Below are 19,829 nucleotides of genomic sequence, written 5' to 3' on the forward strand. Positions count from 1 at the left end.
CCTCTAATGGCAGATGGTGCCTTCCTAGGAAACAAAGCTTCTAGTGGAGGCCACGACCAGCGTCTAAAGCTCAGGGCGCTGACCATAGGAAGGGATGTCCCAAAGCCTGTGGCACCTGAGTAGTAAGGGACCAGAGGTCGGGGCTGAGCAGCTGCACACGGGGACCCTCTGCCTCCCTGTGGGGCACTGTGTTGAGCCCCAGAAAGCACTGAATCTGCCTGGCATGGGGGAGGGGAGGAGCCCTCCCACCCTGAGCTCCTGGTGCCGGGAGGCTGGGATCGGTGACCAGCCCTGAGGGGCCCCGTGGTGGCGCTTGAAGCTGCCCCAGCTTTGCTGAGACCAGCGGTGTGGGGAGCTGCGTGGAACTGACTTTGGGTCCCCTCCTGCTGGGTGCCTTCGTGCGTGGGTGACAGGACTTTCTTTGCAGGGCAGACTTTCTGCCTGTGTGTTGCTTTGCTCATTTGTGAGTCTGATCCCTCAACTGGCTCCCACCTTCCCAGCGTGCACTGCACGGACAGACCAGCCGAGGCTGGGCCTGGGGTCTGCACAGTAGATGGTCTGAGGGGCGGGTCTGGTGCGACCAGCCAACCAGAGCTGAGCAGGAAGGGGCGGAGCCTGCCAGCCTCTCCCGCAGCCGGGAGCACCGCTCCCAACAGGAAAGGGGCGGGCCCAGCTCACTGAAGACCCAGACACCCCCCAGGGCACAGTCCTGAGGGGGAAGGGAGAGCAGCTCACAGGAGGACATCACAAGAATAAGACTCTCAGGGACTGTTGTTTGGGAGCTGGAGGAAACGCTGAAAACCCTGCTGGGGGCTGGGCAGGCAAAGGGCCCACGAGAATGTGATTTTAATAGAACGCACTGAGCCCAGGCTGCTGAAACGGCCCCTACAGAAAAGGCAACAGGCTGAAATCAATCTGAAGCTGCAGCAGGACAGAGCCTGGGGAACTAGAATCAGAGGACAGGGTAGGGACTGAGGAGCTGGCTGTGGAGCAGAGACTAACTCTGGCAGAGTGAGCGCCTGACAGCAACACCTCTAAGGGGAGTGATACCCTGGGCTACACTAGCCACCCTGCACCCTAAAGACTCTACAGAAAACTCTGGAGGAAGACCAGGCAACTACAAAGTTGCAAAATAGCTGCCAAGAGGAGGTGGTCTTTTCAGAGAGCCTCAGATCAACCATCTACCGAAGGACACCAGAGCCAAACCTAGACGGCTCCTCACATTGGGTGATACACAAGTACCGCCCAGGAGAACTGAAACCAGCACACAAAACACAGAGCCTCAGGCAACATAAGCTGCCCCAGAAGAGACTCACCTGATTGACATTTTGTTTTGTTTTGTTTTTTTAGTTTTTTGTTTGATTTTTCTCTTTTTCCCTTAGGAAGAAGAGAAAGGAGATAAATAATTTGTTTTTTCTTCTTTTTAAATTTTATAATTTAAAAAAAAAAGTTATATATTTTTTAACTAACTTTTTTTCCTTTTTTTTTAATAAAATAATTTTGTTTTGCTTAGCTTGTTTTTTGTTTTGTCTCTCTGTTTTATTTTTTTTTATTTGCTTTGTTTTGTTTTATCCTTGCTTCTACTATCAAGACTTTCTTGATATCCCTGCTTAATGGCTGGGACTTTATCATTAAAACCAATAAGTTTACTGTTTTCCTCTACAGTTTCCCCCAAATCTCTTATCAGACTCCCTCTCTGACCAGGCTTTATCTTCTCCTTTCGATTCATTGGCATAATTTATTTTTTACTTTTTTTTTCTTTTTTCTTCTTCTTTTCTTTCATTCTTTTGTTATCCTCCATTCTGTCTTCCTGTCTTTTTGTTCAATTGTTAGTTTCTCTTATTCTCTTTATTGTATTTTTATTTTATCATTTTCAACTATTATCCTATTCCTATTCTCTCCCTTAATTTTTTGCTGGTCCTTCTTTCAGAATCTTTTCTCTGCCTCTATTATCTTCCAGTAGCTTCTCTATTTTTTACATTTTAGTTTATTATTATTTTCTAAATTTTCATCACTATTAACAGTATACCTCTCTCTCCAAGCTTTACTTTTCTTTCTCTCTTTTTTTTAAAAGCTTTTTTTGTGTGTGTGTGTGTTCTCCCTTCACTCTCCCAGTTCTATTTTCACTTGGGTTGTCTTCATTGTGACTGTCAAGATATTTTGTAAGATACCCCTCGTTTCCTGGAAGTTTAGCTGTGTATTGTCCTGCCTTGCCAGCACCCGAACAACAGCTTACACGACCAGGTTGAGGCTGAGACACACAGTTAGCCAACCTGAGAGGAGAGTCCTCCCAAGGACTGGTCAACAACAATCTAGACCCAACCATAACAGGAGAACCAAAGAACCCACAAAAGGGACATCCACAAAAGGGACATGCCTGGAGCAGAGAGCTCAGAAGTATAAGGAAAAGACACCTCTGGGCTGCACTGGACTCACAAGACAAAATCCCACCCCACAAGATATATAGATACAAACACTAAGACCTACCAATATGGGGAGACAAAGAAACAACCCCCAAATTAAAGAAAAGGAAACATTGCCAGAAAAAGTCTTTGATGAGATGGAGTTAAGCAAGCTATCAGAAACAGAGCTCAGAGTATTGATTATGAAGATGTTCAAGGAACTTAATGAGAAAAACAAGGCACTTGAGGGTAAGATCAAAGACCTTAGTGAAAACATGAAAAAAGAGATACATACCATAAATACAACTCAGACAGAGATAAAGAATGCTGTATCTGATATCAAGAATACACTGGAAGGAATTAAAAGCAGGCTCAATGAAGCAGAGGATAGAATAAGTGACTTAGAAGGCAAGGTAGAAAAAATCACTCAATCAGAGCAGCAAAAAGAAAAAACATTTAAAAAGCATGAGGACAGTCTAAGGGAGCTTTGGGACAACATGAAGTGAAACAACATTCGCATTATAGGAATGCCAGAAGGGGAGGAAAGAGAGCAAGGGATAGAGAACTTGGTGGAAGAAATAATGACTGAAAACTTCCCTATGCTGGTGAAGGAGAAAGCCGCACAAGTTCAGGAAGCAAAGAGGATTCCAAACAAGAGGGACCCAAAGAGACCCACTCCAAGACACATCACAATGAAAATGGCAAATGTCAAGGACAAAGAGAAAATATTAAGGGCTACAAGAGAGAGACAAGCAGTGACCTACAAGGGAAGCCCCATAAGGCTAACAGCTGATTTCTCAACAGAAACTCTTCAGGCCAGAAGGAAATGGCATGAAGTTCTCAAAGTAATGAAAAGAACATGCAACCAAGATTGCTTTATCCAACAAGGTTATCATTTAAAATTGAAGGTGAAATAAAGAGCTTCCCAGACAAAAAAAAAAAAGCTAAAGGAGTTCAGCACCATCAAACCAGCATTGCAAGAAATGCTAAAAGGACTGCTGTAGCCCCGCCGGGCATGGCTCAGCGGTTGAGCGTCAACCTAGGATCCAGGCGATCGGGGTTTGATTCCCGGTCAGGGCACATGCCCGGGTTGTGGGCTTGATCAATGATGTTTCTGTCTCTCTCTCTCCTCTCCTTTCCTCTCTTGGAAATCAATAAAGATATATTAAAAAAAAAAAAAAAGATAAAAGGACTGCTGTAAGAGAAAGAAAGAATAGTGAGAGAAAGGTACAGCAACATAAAGGGGAAAAATGGCAGTAAATAAGTTTATATCAATAGTAACCTTAAATGTAAATGAAATAAATTGTCCAATCAAGAGACATAGAGTAGCTGAATGGATAAGAAAACAGGACCAAAATATATGCTATCTACAAGAGACCCACCTGAGAGCAAAAGACTCACACAGGCTAAAAGTGAAGGGATGGAATAAAATATTCCATGCAAATGGAAAGGAAAAGAAAGCTGGAATAGCAATACTTATTTCTGGCAAAACAGACTTCAAAATAAAGACCATAACAAGAGACAAAGATGGTCACTACATAATATTAAAGGGATCAATCCAACAGGAGGAAATAACTCTTATAAACATTTATGCAACCAATATAGGAGCACATAAATATATTAAAATTTTCTTGGTGGACTTTAAGGGGGGGAGATTGACAGCAACACAATCACAGTGGACTTTCACACCCCACTGTCAGCATTGGACAGATCATCAAGACAAAAAATCAACAGGGAAACACAGACCTTAAATAACTCACTAGATCTAATGGATTCAATTGACATTTACAGAACATTTCATCCCAAAAGAGCAGAATACACATTCTTCTCAAGTGCACATGGAACATTATCAAAAATAGATCACGTTAGTGCACAAGGCAAGTCTCTACAAATGCAAGAAGATTGAAACCATATCAAGCATCTTCTCGGATCACAATGCCATGAAACTAGAAATCAACCACTATAAAAAAACTCAAAAATATTCAAACACAGGGAGGCTAAATAGCATGTTTTTAAACAATGAAAGGGTTATCAATGAGATCAAGAAAGAAATCAAACACTTCATGGAAAGAAATGGAAAAAACAGACAACAACCCAAAATATATGGGACACAGCAAAAGCAGTCCTGAGAGGAAAATTCATAGCATTACAGGCCTATCTCAAGAAACAAGAAAAAGATCTAATGAACCATTTAACACAACAACTAAAAGAACTAGAACGAGAACAGCAAAAAAAGCCCTGAGGAAGTAGAAGGAAGGAAATAAAGATCAGAGCAGAAATTAATGACATAGAGACTAAAAAAAAATACCAAAAAATCAATGAAACCAAGGCATGGTTCTTTGAAAAGATAAATAAGATTGATGCACCTTTAGCCAGACTCACCAAGAAACAGAGAGGACCAAAAGAAATTAAATCAGAAATGAAAGAGGAGATATAACAACTGACCCAACAGAAATACAAAGGATTGTAAGAAAATACTATGAGCAACTATATGCCAAAAAATTGGACAACATGGGGGAAATGGACAAATTCCTAGAAGCATACAATCTTCCAAAGCTGAATTAAGAAGAGGCAGAAAATCTGAATAGGCTGATAACAACTAATGAAACTGAAGCAGTAATCAAAAAACTCCCAGCAAACAAAAGTCCTGGGCCAGATGAATTTACAGGCGAGTTTTACCAAATATTCAAAGAAGAATGAACACCTATTCTATTCAAACTATTCCAGAAAATTCAAGAGGAGGGAAAACTCCCAAACTCTTTTATGAGGCCAGCATAACCCTAATCCCAAAACCAGATAAAGACCCTACAAAGAAAGAAAATTACAGGCCAACATCCCTGATGAACATAGATGCTAAAATCCTCAACAAAATACTAGTAAACTGGATCCAGCAATACATTAAAAACATCATACACCATGACCAAGTGGGATTTATTCTGGGCATGCAAGGCTGGTACAACATCTGCAAATCAATAAATGTGATACATCACATAAACAAAATGAAGGACAAAAATCATATGATCATATCAATAGAAACAGAAAAAGCATTTGACAAAATCCACCACCCAAATTCTGATAAAAACTCTCAGCAAAGTGGGAACAGAGGCATCATACCTCAACATAATAAAGGCCATATATGACCGACCTACAGCCAACATCATACTCAATGGGCAAAAACTGAAACCATTTCCATTAAAAACAGGAACAAGACAGGGATGTCCACTTTCATGACTCTTACTCAGCATAATACTGGAAGTCATAGCGACAGCCATCAGACAGGAAGAAAACATCAAAGGTATCCAAATTGGAAAGGAGGAAGTAAAACTGTCATTATTTGCAGATGACATGATACTGTACATAATAAACCCTAAAGACTCCATCAAAGTACTACTACATTTGATAAACGAATTTGGCAAGGTAGCTGGATACAAAAGCAACATCCAGGAATCAATGGCATTCTTATACACCAACAATGAACTTTCAGAGAGAGAAACTAAAAAAGCAATACCATTTACCATTGCAACTAAAAAAATAAGATACCTAGGAATAAACTTAACCAAGGATGTGAAAGACCTGTACTCAGAAAACTACGTGACACTGAAAAAAGAAATAGAGGAAGATTTAAACAAGTGGAAGAATATACCATGCTCGTGGATTGGAACAATTAATATTATTAAAATATCCATACTACCCAAAGAAATTTATAAATTCAATGCAATTCCTATTAAAATACCAACAGCATATTTCACAGACCTAGAACAAACATTTCAAAAATTTATATGGAACCAAAAATGACCCCATATAACTGCAGCCACCTTGAGAAAAAAGAACAGAGTGGGAGGGATCACATTACCAGACTTCAAACTGTACTACAAAGCTATTGTAATCAAAACGGCCTGGTATTGGTACAACAACAGGCAAATAGATCAACAGAACAGAACAGAGACCCCAGAAATAGACCCACGCCATTATGGTCAGTTAATATTTGACAAAGGAGGCAGGAGCATACAATGGAGAAAGACAGTCTCTTCAATAAGTGGTGCTGGGAAAACTGGACAGATACATGCAAAAAAATGAAACTAGACCACCAACTTTCACCATACACAAAAATAAACTCATAATTGATAAAAGACTTAAATGTAAGTCATAAAACCATAAAAATCCTGGAAGAAAACATAGGCAGTAAAGTCACAGACATCCCATGTAGTGGAATTTTCACTGATACATCTCCTAGGGCAAGAGAAACAAAAGAAAAAATAAACATATGGGACTACATCAAACTAAAAAGCTTCTGCACAGCAAAAGAAAACAGCCTCAAAATACAAAGGAACCCCACGGTCTGGGAAAACATATTTGCCAAGGATGTATCTGCTAAGGGGCTAATTTCCAAAGTGTATAAAGAACTCACACTACTCAGCAAGAGGAAGACAAACAACCCAATTAAAAAATGGGCAAAGGATCTGAATAGACACTTCTCCAAAGAGGACATACAGATGGCCAAGAGACGTATGAGAAAATGCTCAACATCGCTAATCATCAGAGAGATACAAATTAAAACCACAATGAGGTATCACTTCACACGTGTCAGAATGGCTCCATCAACAAATCAACAAATGACACATGCTGGTGAGGATGTGGGGAAAGGGGAAACCTAGTGCACTGCTGGTGGGAATGCAGATTGGTGCAGGCACTATGGAAGGCAGTATGGAAGGTCCTCAAAAAATTAAAAATGATACTGCCTTTTGATCCAGTGATTTCACTCCTAGGAATGTATCCTAAGAATCCTGAAACATTAATCAGAAAGAATATATGCGCCCCTATGTTCATAGCAGCACAGTTTACAATAGCTGAGATCTGGAAACAGCCCAGGTACCCATCAGTAGATGAGTGGATAAAAAAGCTGTGGGACATATATACCATGGAATGCTATGCAGCTGTAAAGAAGGATCTCGTACCCTTTGGGACAGTATGGATGGACCTGGAGAATATTATGCTAAGTGAAATAAGCCAGGCAGAGAAAGACAAACATCACACGATCTTGGTTACATGTGGAATCTAAAGAACTTAATAAACTGATGAACAGAATAGACTCAATGACATGGAAGCATAGATCACACTGACGAATGTCAGAGGGATGGAGGAAGGCGGATGGGTGGAGGGGGAGAGAGTAACCAAAAAATTTATATGCATATATACACAACCCAAGGACACAGACAATGGTGGGGAGAGGGACTGGGAAGGGGGGTAGGACAGGGTGGAGTGGGTCATTGGGGAGAAAAAGGGACATTTGTAATATTTTAAACAAACATAAAATTTAAAAGTAAATACATAAATTAATAAATAAAGGCATTGAAAAATTAAAAAATAAACAAACAATAAATAAACAAATAAAAGCACGTATGGAAACCTGCCCTGCTGGAATGCAAACAGGCAGCAGGTATGAGGAAACAAAGTGTGGGAAGACTGCTGTTTTTTCTTGTGAATTGAAATGGTGTCTGTAGGAATGCTGATGCAATTGTATTTGTAAATATTATTGTGGTATATATAGTATTGTCATAGGATTGAAGAGAAACACAGTGTTTCCTAATGTAAGTGCTCTGAAAATGTTCATACTGTATATATGAGTATAGTTTGATTTTTTATTTTGGGGTTTGTTTGTGGGTTCAGATTGAAAAATTAAAACAAATCTTACTATATGAAAAATATAAAATAAAATAAAACTCTCTAAAAGCTTCCCATGTGACCTAGGGATAGTAAAAGCCATAGTTCTTACTTTTTTAGCGGCATATATAATCTGCCACCCACTCAATTCCAACTCATGTCCTATTCTAACTGTTATGAATTCTGTCTCCCAAAAATTCGTATGTTGAATTTGTAAGCCCCAGTACCTCAGAACGTGACAGCATTTGGAGACAGAATCTTTAAAGAGGTAATAAACGCTAAAGAAGGTCATATGAGTGAGCCTTAATCTGATAAAGACTAGTGTTCTTACAAGAAGAGGAGATGAGCCGCACTAAGGCGATATGAAGTGAAGACACAGTGAGCAGGCAACTGCCTGCAAGCCAAGGAGAGGGGCCTCAGAAGACAAAATCCTGACAAACACCTTGTTTTTGGAGTTCTGGCTTCCAAGACTGTGACAAAAGTAATTTCTGTTGCTTAAGCCACCCAGTCTGTGGTACATGTTACGGCAGCCTGAGCAAACCAATTCACTAACCAACCCGCACACCCCTTAGGTCACTGGGTTCCACTCGCTCTGGCCTCTGGAGTTATAAACACATTGGGGATGCTCGCCTCAGAGACACTGGCTGCTCCAACTGGAAATCTCTCCCCCAGACACCCAGACCTCATTCACAGCTCACAGGGCACATCGCTGAGGTCTCCCCTGAGCATCCTACCACTTAATACAGCACCACTGAACCCCACCGCATCAGCCTTCCCTATATACTTACTCTGCTTCATTTTCCTTGAAACTCGTATTTGTTAATTGACTGTTTCCCCCCAACAAAGAAGAGAGAAATGTTTGTCTGCATCCCAAACATCAAGAATACTACCTGGTACACAGCAGGTCATCAGATATTGTCTGAACATAAAATAATGTTCCCATCGCATTTACCTCTTCAGGAGAGAAAGGACAGCATTCGCTGTGCTTGAGTCTAAGCCAGTTGTGGGCTCATCCAGGAACAAGATGGATGGATTGGTAATAAGCTCCATTCCAATGCTAGTCCGTTTTCTTTCTCCTCCAGACACACCACGAACAAACTGAGTTCCAACCTAACACACAAATGTTATCATGATTACAAAAATAACCAAGAGGCACTCTATCTCAAATCCTCATTTATTCTGAATAGCAAATAAATGAGTATGTAGGAGAAGAGGTGGGATTCTCTTTAATTAGACAAGTAAACTGAGGCTCAGGTTAGAGCTGGTATGTGGCTAAGCGTGATATGAAGCCCATGCTTTAAACAGTTCTATGTGTTCCTTATCGAGCCAAATATTTAGTTTTAAGATCAGAAGTTAGAACTTAAAGACACAGACCTAACAAAGTAAAATCACAGTCCAAAAAGGGATGAAAAATAGGAGAGGAATAGGTGAAAACATCTGTAATTTATTAGTCTTCTTATGCACCTCCATTTCTGTCCTACCAAAAAGTCCTCAGTGGACTCACAAGAAGAGCTGGGCCTTGGCAGCAAAGAAAGTGCACTTTCTACCATCCACATTAGCACCTCCTAAATCACTGTAAGGCTTCCCAAATCGACCCTGTCTCTACCCTACTCACAGCAGAATTCCTGACCCCTTCTTTCAGGCAGATTCAGAAGGCAGAACACTCTACAAGTGACTGGCTCCGTCTTTCCAACGAGTCAGTGTCACTGAGTGTGGTGGGGGAGCAGGAAGGTTTGGGAGGAAGCAGGAGGCGGGAAACAGCTCTTCTAGTAAGAGTCTTCAAACAGAGAATAGTCAAAGGCTACTCATGCCCTTGATTAGATCCCATAACGATAGAGCTATAAAAGGCATTTTGAAACTATTGGAAAACTGTGAAAAAATATGGACTCTATATAGCTAATATTAAAATATTATTAATTTTGTTAGTTGGTAATGCTATTGTAGTCTTGTAGACAAATGTCCTTCTTTTGTAAAATAAAAATATGTTTTCAGAGGCAAAAAATGATATTTATAACTTTCCTTTAAATACTTCAGAAAGATAAACCTGAAGCCGTGATTGAATAACTCAGTATCAACTGGGAAATCTAGGTGAACGTTATTCGCAATCATATCATTGCATTAATTATACTGCAGTCATGTCATTACTACAGTAATCAGACCATTCTCCCTACATGTCTCTTATGTTTAAAATTTCATAACAGGTAAAACATCTTTAATCTATTGTTTTGATCAATTAGATAAATAAATTCTTAGCAGTCAACAACTGCCTTCAGCTCATGTTCCCTGGAAATCCATGCAAGGAACCCAGGCAATGAGAGCCTAATGGCAGAGGCAGGAAAGCACCTTAGTGGAAAGACAGAATCACATAAACAGAGTCCCAGCAAAGGGAGCCCACTCACTCATAAAATGAAAATAAGTGGTAAATGGTAGCAGCTCAAACTTATTCTTCAAAATAAAATACAGCAAAATACACTTTACATAAAGACTGTCAGAAGCATCATATGAAGCAGCAGCCAGCAGAATACCCCATCTCCATCACCTTTGAGTAGGGGCAGCCCAGGGAATTAAACTAGAGCCATGACAACCTGAGAAGCTCATCTTCACCCAAAACCTCAAATGTCTTCCCAGAAAATCTTCCACGTCTACTCATCAACTGTAAATCGTTCCCTCACTCATCTCATTTCCCCTTCCTGATCCTGCACAAACCACACAGGGAGCTACTTTGGTGTCTCTTGCCCACAGCTGTTACCTGTAACACCCAAGGGAGCCCGGCACATGGCAGTCTGTAAGCTACACTGGCACAAGAGAGGGAGGGAGGGAGGATGAGGGGGGAGGGGTGGGAGACAAAGTGCCCTAAGAAGGGCTATAGGAAAACAACTTGGGTGCTACACAAATTAGAAGCAAATGCTAACTGGACTGAAAATAATGTTGGAAGCAAAATTACAGCAAAGTCAAACATATAGAGCAATAGCCATGGGATTTTCCTCATTTATGAATTCCAGAAATATACCTCCAAAGTAACAGGACAAAGTCCCCTGGAGGAAGAGAGGAAGGCTAGCTAAAAAAGGAAAGAGAAAACAAAAACAGGAAAGTTAGTGAACAGATACTGAATGAGACAGGACTTAACACAATTAGTGTGGGGGCGGAGCAAGCGCTGTCATCACAGGGAAGTGGAGCCTGGTCTTTGCAAGAACATGTTTACTTACCAGCCCACACGGCCACACTTCACCTGCAGGATTCAGTCATTTTCATTTTCTTTTCCCGGTTAATTTCCACCTTCATATTATGCAGCTAGTCACTTTTCCCATCGTTACAGAAAGCAGCCACTTATGACCACACACATTATAGAAACTTCCAAATAACAGTAACACCACCCACCCAGGGGAGGGCATATTACCTTGGAATCTGCCACTTTAGCCAGGCCTAACTCTTGAATGACCAAGTTTATTCGTTCATTTTTTTCACGATTACTCATAGTTGATGGAAGGCGAAGAGCTGCCGAGAACTGCAAATTTTCTCTCACTGTCAGCGTTCCCATCACAACATCATCCTTAAGGCAAAAAGGCATTTTAACAAGACATATCAGGTCTTTTCAAGTAACATCAGTCGTCAGTATGTACAACTTAATCCACAAAAATGACATACCCAAGGGGAAGCTCTAGTTAATGATGAACTCACAGTTATACAAATATAAAAATAACTCCATATACAGATAGCTACAAAGCCTGGAGGAATAATTCTCATTCCCTAACTGTACACCTAAATAGAACACAGGTAATTAGGATTACTACTAGCAGACATTTCCAGACTGCTTTACACAAACATTTGTCAAAAAACTTTTCTAAACTAAGGGAAGGAGAGAGTTAAAGGTAGGGGAAAAGTAAGACAGTAGCTTCTTTTGGGAATATGACAACTAGAATTGGTATCATTGTCCTTATAACGTTCATTTTCTAGATTCTCCCTGCCTTTTCATTAAACACTATTCTATATCTTATGGGAGACTGTAAAAAGCTGGTATTTTAAAAAAAGCTGATTCTAGGCTCATGTCATGTAATCAATGGAAACCAAACTGAACTCCAGCAAGGCACTTGCCCACAGAAAGGAGGAGAAATCTAAAATGGAAATGGACCAATACTTACTTGTACCACATAACCTGAGTTACATTTGAAATTGGCAGGTCGAGGGGCTCCGTTTATCAAAACATCTCCAGATAATCCCTGTGGATCTTTCCTTGCAGCTAAGATATCTAACAACCTGTAAAAGGACATATATGGTGTGTTTTTCTCCAACTCAGGTTATATCTCTCAGCCACTCTGAGTACAAATTCTGTTCAAGTTAGAAAATTAGCTGATCAAGGAATTCTATGGTTCAACTATAATTACGTATTTTTTTAATCCCCAAGTTCCTTTTTTTACTCTGTGCTACAGTAAAGCCCCAAAATGTGAAAACACAGCACTGTTGGCTGATCCAGTGCAGAACTCACAAACAGCCCTCCACTCTGCCTGACCTCTGGGATCACAACACAGGCAATGTGCTCCTTTACTGAGGCTCACTCCATGATTACTCTGCTCCATCTCCCACTTTCACTGTCATCCCCTTCAATTTCCTCCCCATTAGCTCAAATCATAGCTGACAGCTGTATGTCAATCACCGATCACATCCTGGTAGTAAAGCTCACCTAACAGGACTCCCTGCTCCTCAGGGCAGAACCACGGCTGGATGGCTGCATGTGATCCATAGCGCCTAGGCCCAGGCCAGACATGCAGCAAAGACTCAACTACTACCTGCCCCGGTAAAAGCCAGCTTTGAAAGCACATTAAACTGCAAGGGGAAAGCTTACTGATTCTCTGTTATACTCACGAAGATTTGCCTCCCCCTGTGGGTCCCAGAATGGCGTTGAGGCCGGGTCTCATGATCCCACTGCAAATGCAGAAACAGGCCGGTTTACTGGTTCTGGTTAAAACCAGTTCTAAACATTTAGGGTCTGCATTTAGTACACTCAATGCAAGTTGAAGAAATTAGACAGGAAATAAGCACAAAACAACTTTTAAAGGAAGAGAGAAACCAAAATGTCAATTAATACAAGTCTAGTACACAAAGGATGTCATCACTAGTCAGCACCTATAGGAAAAATGGCTCAGGTCTCTCTAAATTCCTTTCCATTATTTTCTAAACCACTTACACTTTTTGGAAAAGGGCACACAAACTTTCAAGGTTCCCTGAAGTAAAAGATTCTCCTGAAACATCTGTTACCCTTACTTCTCTGACATAATGTAAAGTGCACCGCAGGTCTTGAGTAGCGATTGCTGAGAATTACTTCAGGCCGCCTGATCTGCCGCCCAGTCAAGTTCTAGATAATGAGGCAGTCGACGGGCTTCTAGAGCCACCAGCATTAGTGCTCTCACCACTCAATCTAGTCAGACCAAGGAACAATACATCTGAAGTAGAAATTCAATGACTGAAAAAAAGCACCTTGGGCATTAAAAAGAAAACCTCACCAGTTCCTAATGCTGACAAAATTCTTACTCCAGTTGTAAAAGTAAAACATATGCCCTGGAAAATTCTGTTTCGTAGGGGGAGACGCCACTTTCTATTGGGGATGACCTTTAGGGACGTACACACAGGGCGTGGACACTGCATGTTCCAAACAAATTCCGTAGATGACGGTGGGTAGAGAATATTCAGATAGAGGAGGAAGGTAGGAAAAAATTAAGGCAGAGTTGACTGTGCTGAGACTCAGGAAGAATGCAAACATGAATTTGAATTTCACCCCGAAGGCAACTGCTAGAATGGTTAGGAGAATGCGCTGGAGTAAGGAGAGGAAAGGGTGGCCCACCGCAGCCACAGGGGCCTGATGCAATGGAGGCCTGAGGAAGCCCTTTGGAAACCTCAGCGTCCACGCCCATCTCTGTGGAATTGGGAGGTAAATCCAACTTTACTCCCCAGAGGACACAGGACCCATTCCCCTGGAAGGTGCAGAGCAGAAGGCTATTCATTCCCAGACAATGACTTTCACGGGGGCAACTACTCGGATTATACAGCTGTGGTGAGTGACAAACTTCACAGTGCAGTGTCTGTACACAGTGCTTCAGCCCGGGAGTCCTATGAGACTTATTGGGGTGAGCACTCAGTAACAGGCATACATGTCTAATCACCATGTTGTACACCTGAAACTAATATAATAGTATATGTCCACTGTAATTAAAGAAAAAAATATTGACCCCATTTTTATAAACCCAGGAATGCAAGTAAAGAATTCATCTATTGCAGGAATATGTTCTAATGAATCATAGAAAAACATATGAAGCCTTGAGCAGATGACACTTTTAGTGTCCTGAGTTACTAATCTACTGAAACATAAGCAAGGTAAATGAAAACTCACCCAGTATGCAGTTGAAATCCATCCAACCTGCACATATTCAAATTATTTGTTACCTTCCACTTAACACAAAATCTGAAGTGATCAGCATTTTCTTGACTGTAATGTTCCACAAAAAACTTGTCAGCTTTCAGAAAGGTCAGGCACTTCTATCTAGGCATGTAGCAAAAGATAAAAGCTTTGTGCCTACCTTCCTCTCCTTACTTTCCTGGTCAGGGTTTCTTAACCAATACCAGAAAGCAACAAGGAACTAGGCATGACTGTATGTGTTGCTGCCTGAAGAAAGTTCTATCCAATTCTACACAGACCCTGATCTCACCACCACCCAATCAATACTAGGTCCCTGTCCTTTCTTCTCTACCTACATGCAAAAATTTTCTCCCCGATTTGTCATTTCCTAAACTTTTGGGAGCAGTTGGCTGCTACTGACAGAAAAGACCACAAGCGCATAGAACACATCAAGAACACTGAGAACACTGAGAGCCTGGTTGGCGTGGCTCAGTGGTTGAGCATCAACTATGATCCAAGACATCACGGTTCAGTTCCTGATCTGGGCCCATTCCTGGGTTGCAGACTTGATCCCCGGGATCAAGGGGGAGTGCAGGAGGCAGCTGATCAATGGTGACTCTCTCTTCACTGATGTTTCTATCTCTCTCTCCATCTCCCTTCCTCTCTCTGAAATAAAAAAAACATATGGGGGGGGGGCGGAAGAACACTTGAGAAGCATCTGATTCTATACAGGTTAGAGGCCATACCTGGCCCAAGAGCTCTTACAACCACTCCTCCAGGCTCACAGAGCTAGAAAAAGTGCTTGTTGTATCCAGGAATAATAATTTCCCCTATCAAACAAACAAATTAAACACATAGGCCATAATATCTGAAAAACCTAGACGCACTCCCCACTACACATAGAGGAAGAATCAGGCTCACTTCTCTAGAAATCAGAAGAACATGAACAATCCTAATGGCTGTCATCTGTGAAAGAATAGAGATATGTGGTCCCAAGTAGATTCTAGTCTCATTTCCCTCCTCGCTCTACTGCCCACTCCAGCACCAAGTGATGAAAGAGGAGAATGAAATGAAAAGAGAGGTCTGGCCGGGTGTGGCTCAGCGGTTGAGCGCTGACCTAGGATCCAGGCGATCAGGGTTCGATTCCCGGTCAGGTTCGATGCCCAGGTTGCGGGCTGCAGCTGATCAATGACTCTCTCATCATTGATGTTTCTATGTCTCTCTCTCCCTCTCCTTTCCTCTCTCTGAAATCAATAAAGATATATTTAAAAAAAAAAAGAAAAGAAAAGAAATGGAAAAAGAGAATGAAAATCACAGTTTTGTATTGATTTGGATCCTGAATTCTCTCACGTTGGACTTCCACTCCATAACTTAAGCTAAAATAGTGTTTTCTTATATTTAGTTTCTGTCTGTCTGTATAATGTGGGGAAGCATTAGGTAAATTGTTACAGATGATAAACAACTATATAAACAAGCCACTCATTTAAAACAAGTCTTTTAGAAAACCAAAGGACTTTCACAATATATTGTCTTTTCAACCCCCTGACTCTGCATTTAGAACATAAAGGATATAAGTGCATAATACCTAACGTGTCTGGCTCATGAAGTACAGTGAGTGATCTTATAGTTCATAGACTAGAATAATGAAGCTCAATTCTATCCCCACAGTTGGGAAGTTGTAAATCACACAACCAGGCCTCTTTCCACTAAACCAGAAGGCTTAGCCCAGGAAAAACTAAGTGACACATTAATTATTCAGTTTCTCAAACAAATGTTGATGCACATGATACAACCACTTTAAAAACAGTTTGGCCATTCTTTTAAAAATTAAGCTCATATTTAACATGTGATCCAACCATTGCACTCACAGTTGAGGAAAACAAATGAAAATATGTGTGTATGTGTCTGTACAGACATGTACACAAATGTCCATGCACCTGTACTTGGAATAGCAACACCTGTGAAGTTCACTGCTGTCAATAAAGCTACTTAAACAAAAGTTCATGCACATACTTGACATTCATCAGTACTTCTTTCTCAACTGTTTTCCGACTAAGTAGAGAGCCACTCTTCACTTTCACTCGATAGCAGATGTTATGAAAACTTAACACAGCTCCCTCAGTAAACGTCTTCTGGTCTTTGGGAGTCATCCCGGGGAGGCCATTGGTGTGTGTTTGTGACATTTGGATAAAAACTTGGTCATTACTGGAAGACATCTGGAGAGCTTCTGCCTTTCTGTAGAGGGAAAAGCAACAGCAAGTTGATAGTCCAGAAAATGAGACTGTAAACACTAAGTAATAATATACTTAAACCAAGTCTGTTTTGTTACAATCTTCCAGTTATAAAAGAAATAAGTCCTGCGGATGTAGTTTGCAGCATGGTAAGTATAGTTAACAACACTGTATTATCTGCTTGAAAGTGGCTAAGTGATTTTTAAAGTTCTCAGCATGAGAAAAGAAAAACATAACTGTGTGGTGATGGACGTTAACTAGACTTGTTGTGGTGACCATTTCACAATATATACAATCTTTGAATCATGTTGTACTCCTGAAACTGTTATATGTCAATTATATCTCAATTAAAACAGTAAAAAGATAGATATCTAAATCTTAAAAGAGTGCCAATGAATGCATAAATAAGCAGAACAGCCCTGGACAGTGTGGCTCAGTTGCTTGGGTGCCCTCCTGTGCAGGGAAAGGTGCCAGTTCGATTCTGGTCAGGGCACATGCCAGGGTTTCCAGCTTAATCTCCAGCTGGGGGCTGCTGGAGGCAGGAGCTCACATCGATGTTTCTCTCTCTCCCTCTCCTTTCCTCTCTCTCTCTAAAAATCAATAAAAAAATCTTTTTAAATAAATAAATTGAACAGCAAGTCGATGTTTCTCTCTCTCTCCCCCTTCCTCTCCCTCTAAAGTCAATTTTTTAAAAATTCTCACCCAAGGACATTTTTTCCATTGCTTTACAGAAAGAGTGGAAGGGAGAGAAAGAGAGAGAAACATCAATGGGTTGCCTCCTGCACTGCCCCGGGTTCAAGCCTGCAACCGAAGTACATGCCCTTGGCCAGAATCAAACCTACGACTCTTTAGTCCACAGGCCAATGCTCTAACCACTAAGCCAAACCAGCTAGGCTAAAATCAATAAAAAGGAGGAGGAGGGGGAGGACGGTGAGGTGGAGGAGGGGGGAAGAGAGGGAGGAGGTCCATGTATACAAGGGAATATTACTCAGCAATAAAAAAGAACGAAACCTTTCCATCTGCAACAACTTGGATGGATCTCTGGAGGGTATTGTGCTAAGTCTTTCATATTCAGTATCAAATTAAACTCGGAGGAACTAACTAGAACCTAGTCATCTCAGCTGAACAGTTTTCTATTTTCTACCAAATGTACTCCCAACACCCACCGACCGTCCAAGCCACAGGCGTCCCAAAGGGCAGTCACCACTCACTCAGCAGGTCAAGGGCTCGGGTCTCAGGTCCATGTGGTCGGCGGCAGACACTAAAATCAGCCCTATGAGCGCGGAGGTGAGTCCGCCAGCCCTTCCCCACCTACCTAAGGAAGCAGGTCCTACTTCACAAGCATTTGTACTGTGCTTTCCGACGTGAAGAAGCTTCTCCAAATCTCCCGGCTCCTGTCCAGGGGCCTCCTTCCTGCGTCTCCCAGTCTCTGCGGGAGGATCCTGGGCTCCCCCTTCCCTCCTGCGCGCTCGGGACTCGGTCTGTAACCGGGGACTCGGGACCGAAAAGCCCGCAGGAGGCGGCGTCCCGGCACCAACGCCCACGGCCCCGCGGACAGCCCGCCAAACGCGCCGCGCGCTCCCCGCGGGCCCAGCGCTCACGCGTGTGGGGACACCCGGCGAGGGGCCGGCCCGGGGTGGCGGTCGCGGTCGCCGTCAGGGTCGCGGCGATGGGCAGCGGTCCGCTAGCGGGGCGGCAAGAGAGCGCGCTGCGCGGGACGCGGCTTTATAACGCACGGCCCGGCCCGGGGCGGAGAGACGCGGGGCGGCCCCTCCCCCGGGTCCCGCTCGGGGTCCGCGCCCGCGGGAGGGCGGGAGGCGTGGCGCCGCCCCCTGGCCGCCAGAAGCTACGAGCGAGCCCCGGTCCCTGGTCGAGTGAGCACCGAGCTCCGCGCGGGATCCGCCGCCACCCCCCGTGGGTCCGGGTCACGCAACACTCAGGGGCAAGCCGAAAACTCTGTTCAGGGCTCGTAGGAAACGGACATTTGGGGACGAGCCCTGTAATCACAGGACTGCACCCCAGCTCACCAACACCTCGTCCGCCCTGGGTGGATTTGGTCACCGCAGGTGGCCCGCGCCCAAGCACCGGGGGTCGCTGGCGCCAAGGCTGTTCTCCTGGTGCCGGTCCAGAGCCAGTGGCGGCCTCTGTTTAATGCGCTTCTCAGAAATTAGGTTCCTGCGCCCCAGGCCCAGGAAAACAGGAGCGAAATCTACGAGGCGGGAGACGGCGGGGATGGGGGGGTGGATGGGGGGGGGGTGGAAAGAAAACTTTTTGAGTGTAAATATTACTGGAAACAGTTTAAATGTACTCTTTATAGTCCTGTAATAAACACTTCTTTGCAAGTCACTGATCTTATGGAAAAGTTGGAAAGGGATTTGCAAGATTCAGGACAAGCGCTGGTATCAGGCTTTATGAGTGCGTGTGGCTGTGCCAAAATCCACCTGCTGTATCTACTCCCGGAAATTAGTGCTTGCATCTAGATAGTTTCAGGTTTGCATTTACAAACAAAAATTATAATATCCGGCCCTAGCGACCTGGCTCCGTGGCTGGGCTTTGGCCCGCAGACTGGATGGTCCCGGGTTTGATTGGGGCCAAGGGCACACGGCTCCTTTGAGGGCTAGATCCCAGGCCTGGTCTGGTCTGGTGGGTGCTGGAGGCTACCAGTCAACGTGTCTCTCTCACACTATGTTTCTCTCTCTCTCTCCCTCTCTCTCTCTCTCCCCCTCTCTCTCTCTCTCTCTCTCCCCCTCCCTCCCTCTCTCTCTCTCTGTTCCACTCTCTCTGAAAAGCAATGGAAAAATATCCTCTATTGAGGATAAAAAAATATATTGGATGGATAAATACACCCAAATATTTTCATCTCTTCTGAACGGAATCAGTTCACCTCCAGCCAGACCAGCAGTGGTCAAGAGCACGATTATGACGAAAGCTGCCTTTGAAAGACAACCTTGAGGTGTTCCTTGTGTTCGGTCACCCATTCTTCCCCTTCTGGCACCCTCTTCACTCTGGTGGGATGGATCAAGGGCTTTACCCCTGCCAGCTTCAGAGTGGTGAGAAGCATGTCCCAGGGCCCAGTTGATTGTCTGGCGATCCAGTTTTCCATGTTTTGAATAAAACTCTGTCTTCGGCTTGTAATGGACCTGTGAC

General features: G+C 42.9%; 1 protein-coding gene across 1 annotated transcript in view; it reads right to left on the reverse strand.

Annotated features, from left to right (window-relative positions):
• Nucleotides 1–18,331, reverse strand: part of LOC308562478 (broad substrate specificity ATP-binding cassette transporter ABCG2-like) — a gene marked incomplete at its 3' end in the record, with an annotated part of 36,923 nt that extends 18,592 nt beyond the window's left edge. The window contains exons 1-6 of the mRNA XM_081148629.1: nt 17,998–18,331; nt 16,465–16,686; nt 12,924–12,983; nt 12,203–12,317; nt 11,461–11,613; nt 9,016–9,173 (exon numbers count right to left, since the gene is read on the reverse strand). Of these exons, the coding sequence (XP_081004755.1) occupies nt 9,016–9,173; nt 11,461–11,613; nt 12,203–12,317; nt 12,924–12,983; nt 16,465–16,667 (689 nt within the window). The 5' untranslated portion in view covers nt 16,668–16,686; nt 17,998–18,331. The remainder of the gene's footprint in view (nt 1–9,015; nt 9,174–11,460; nt 11,614–12,202; nt 12,318–12,923; nt 12,984–16,464; nt 16,687–17,997) is intronic.
• Nucleotides 18,332–19,829: the final 1,498 nt, after the last annotated feature.

Source organism: Miniopterus schreibersii (assembly GCF_964146895.1).
Source record: "Miniopterus schreibersii genome assembly, chromosome: 1".
Taxonomy (NCBI): Eukaryota; Metazoa; Chordata; class Mammalia; order Chiroptera; family Miniopteridae; genus Miniopterus; species Miniopterus schreibersii.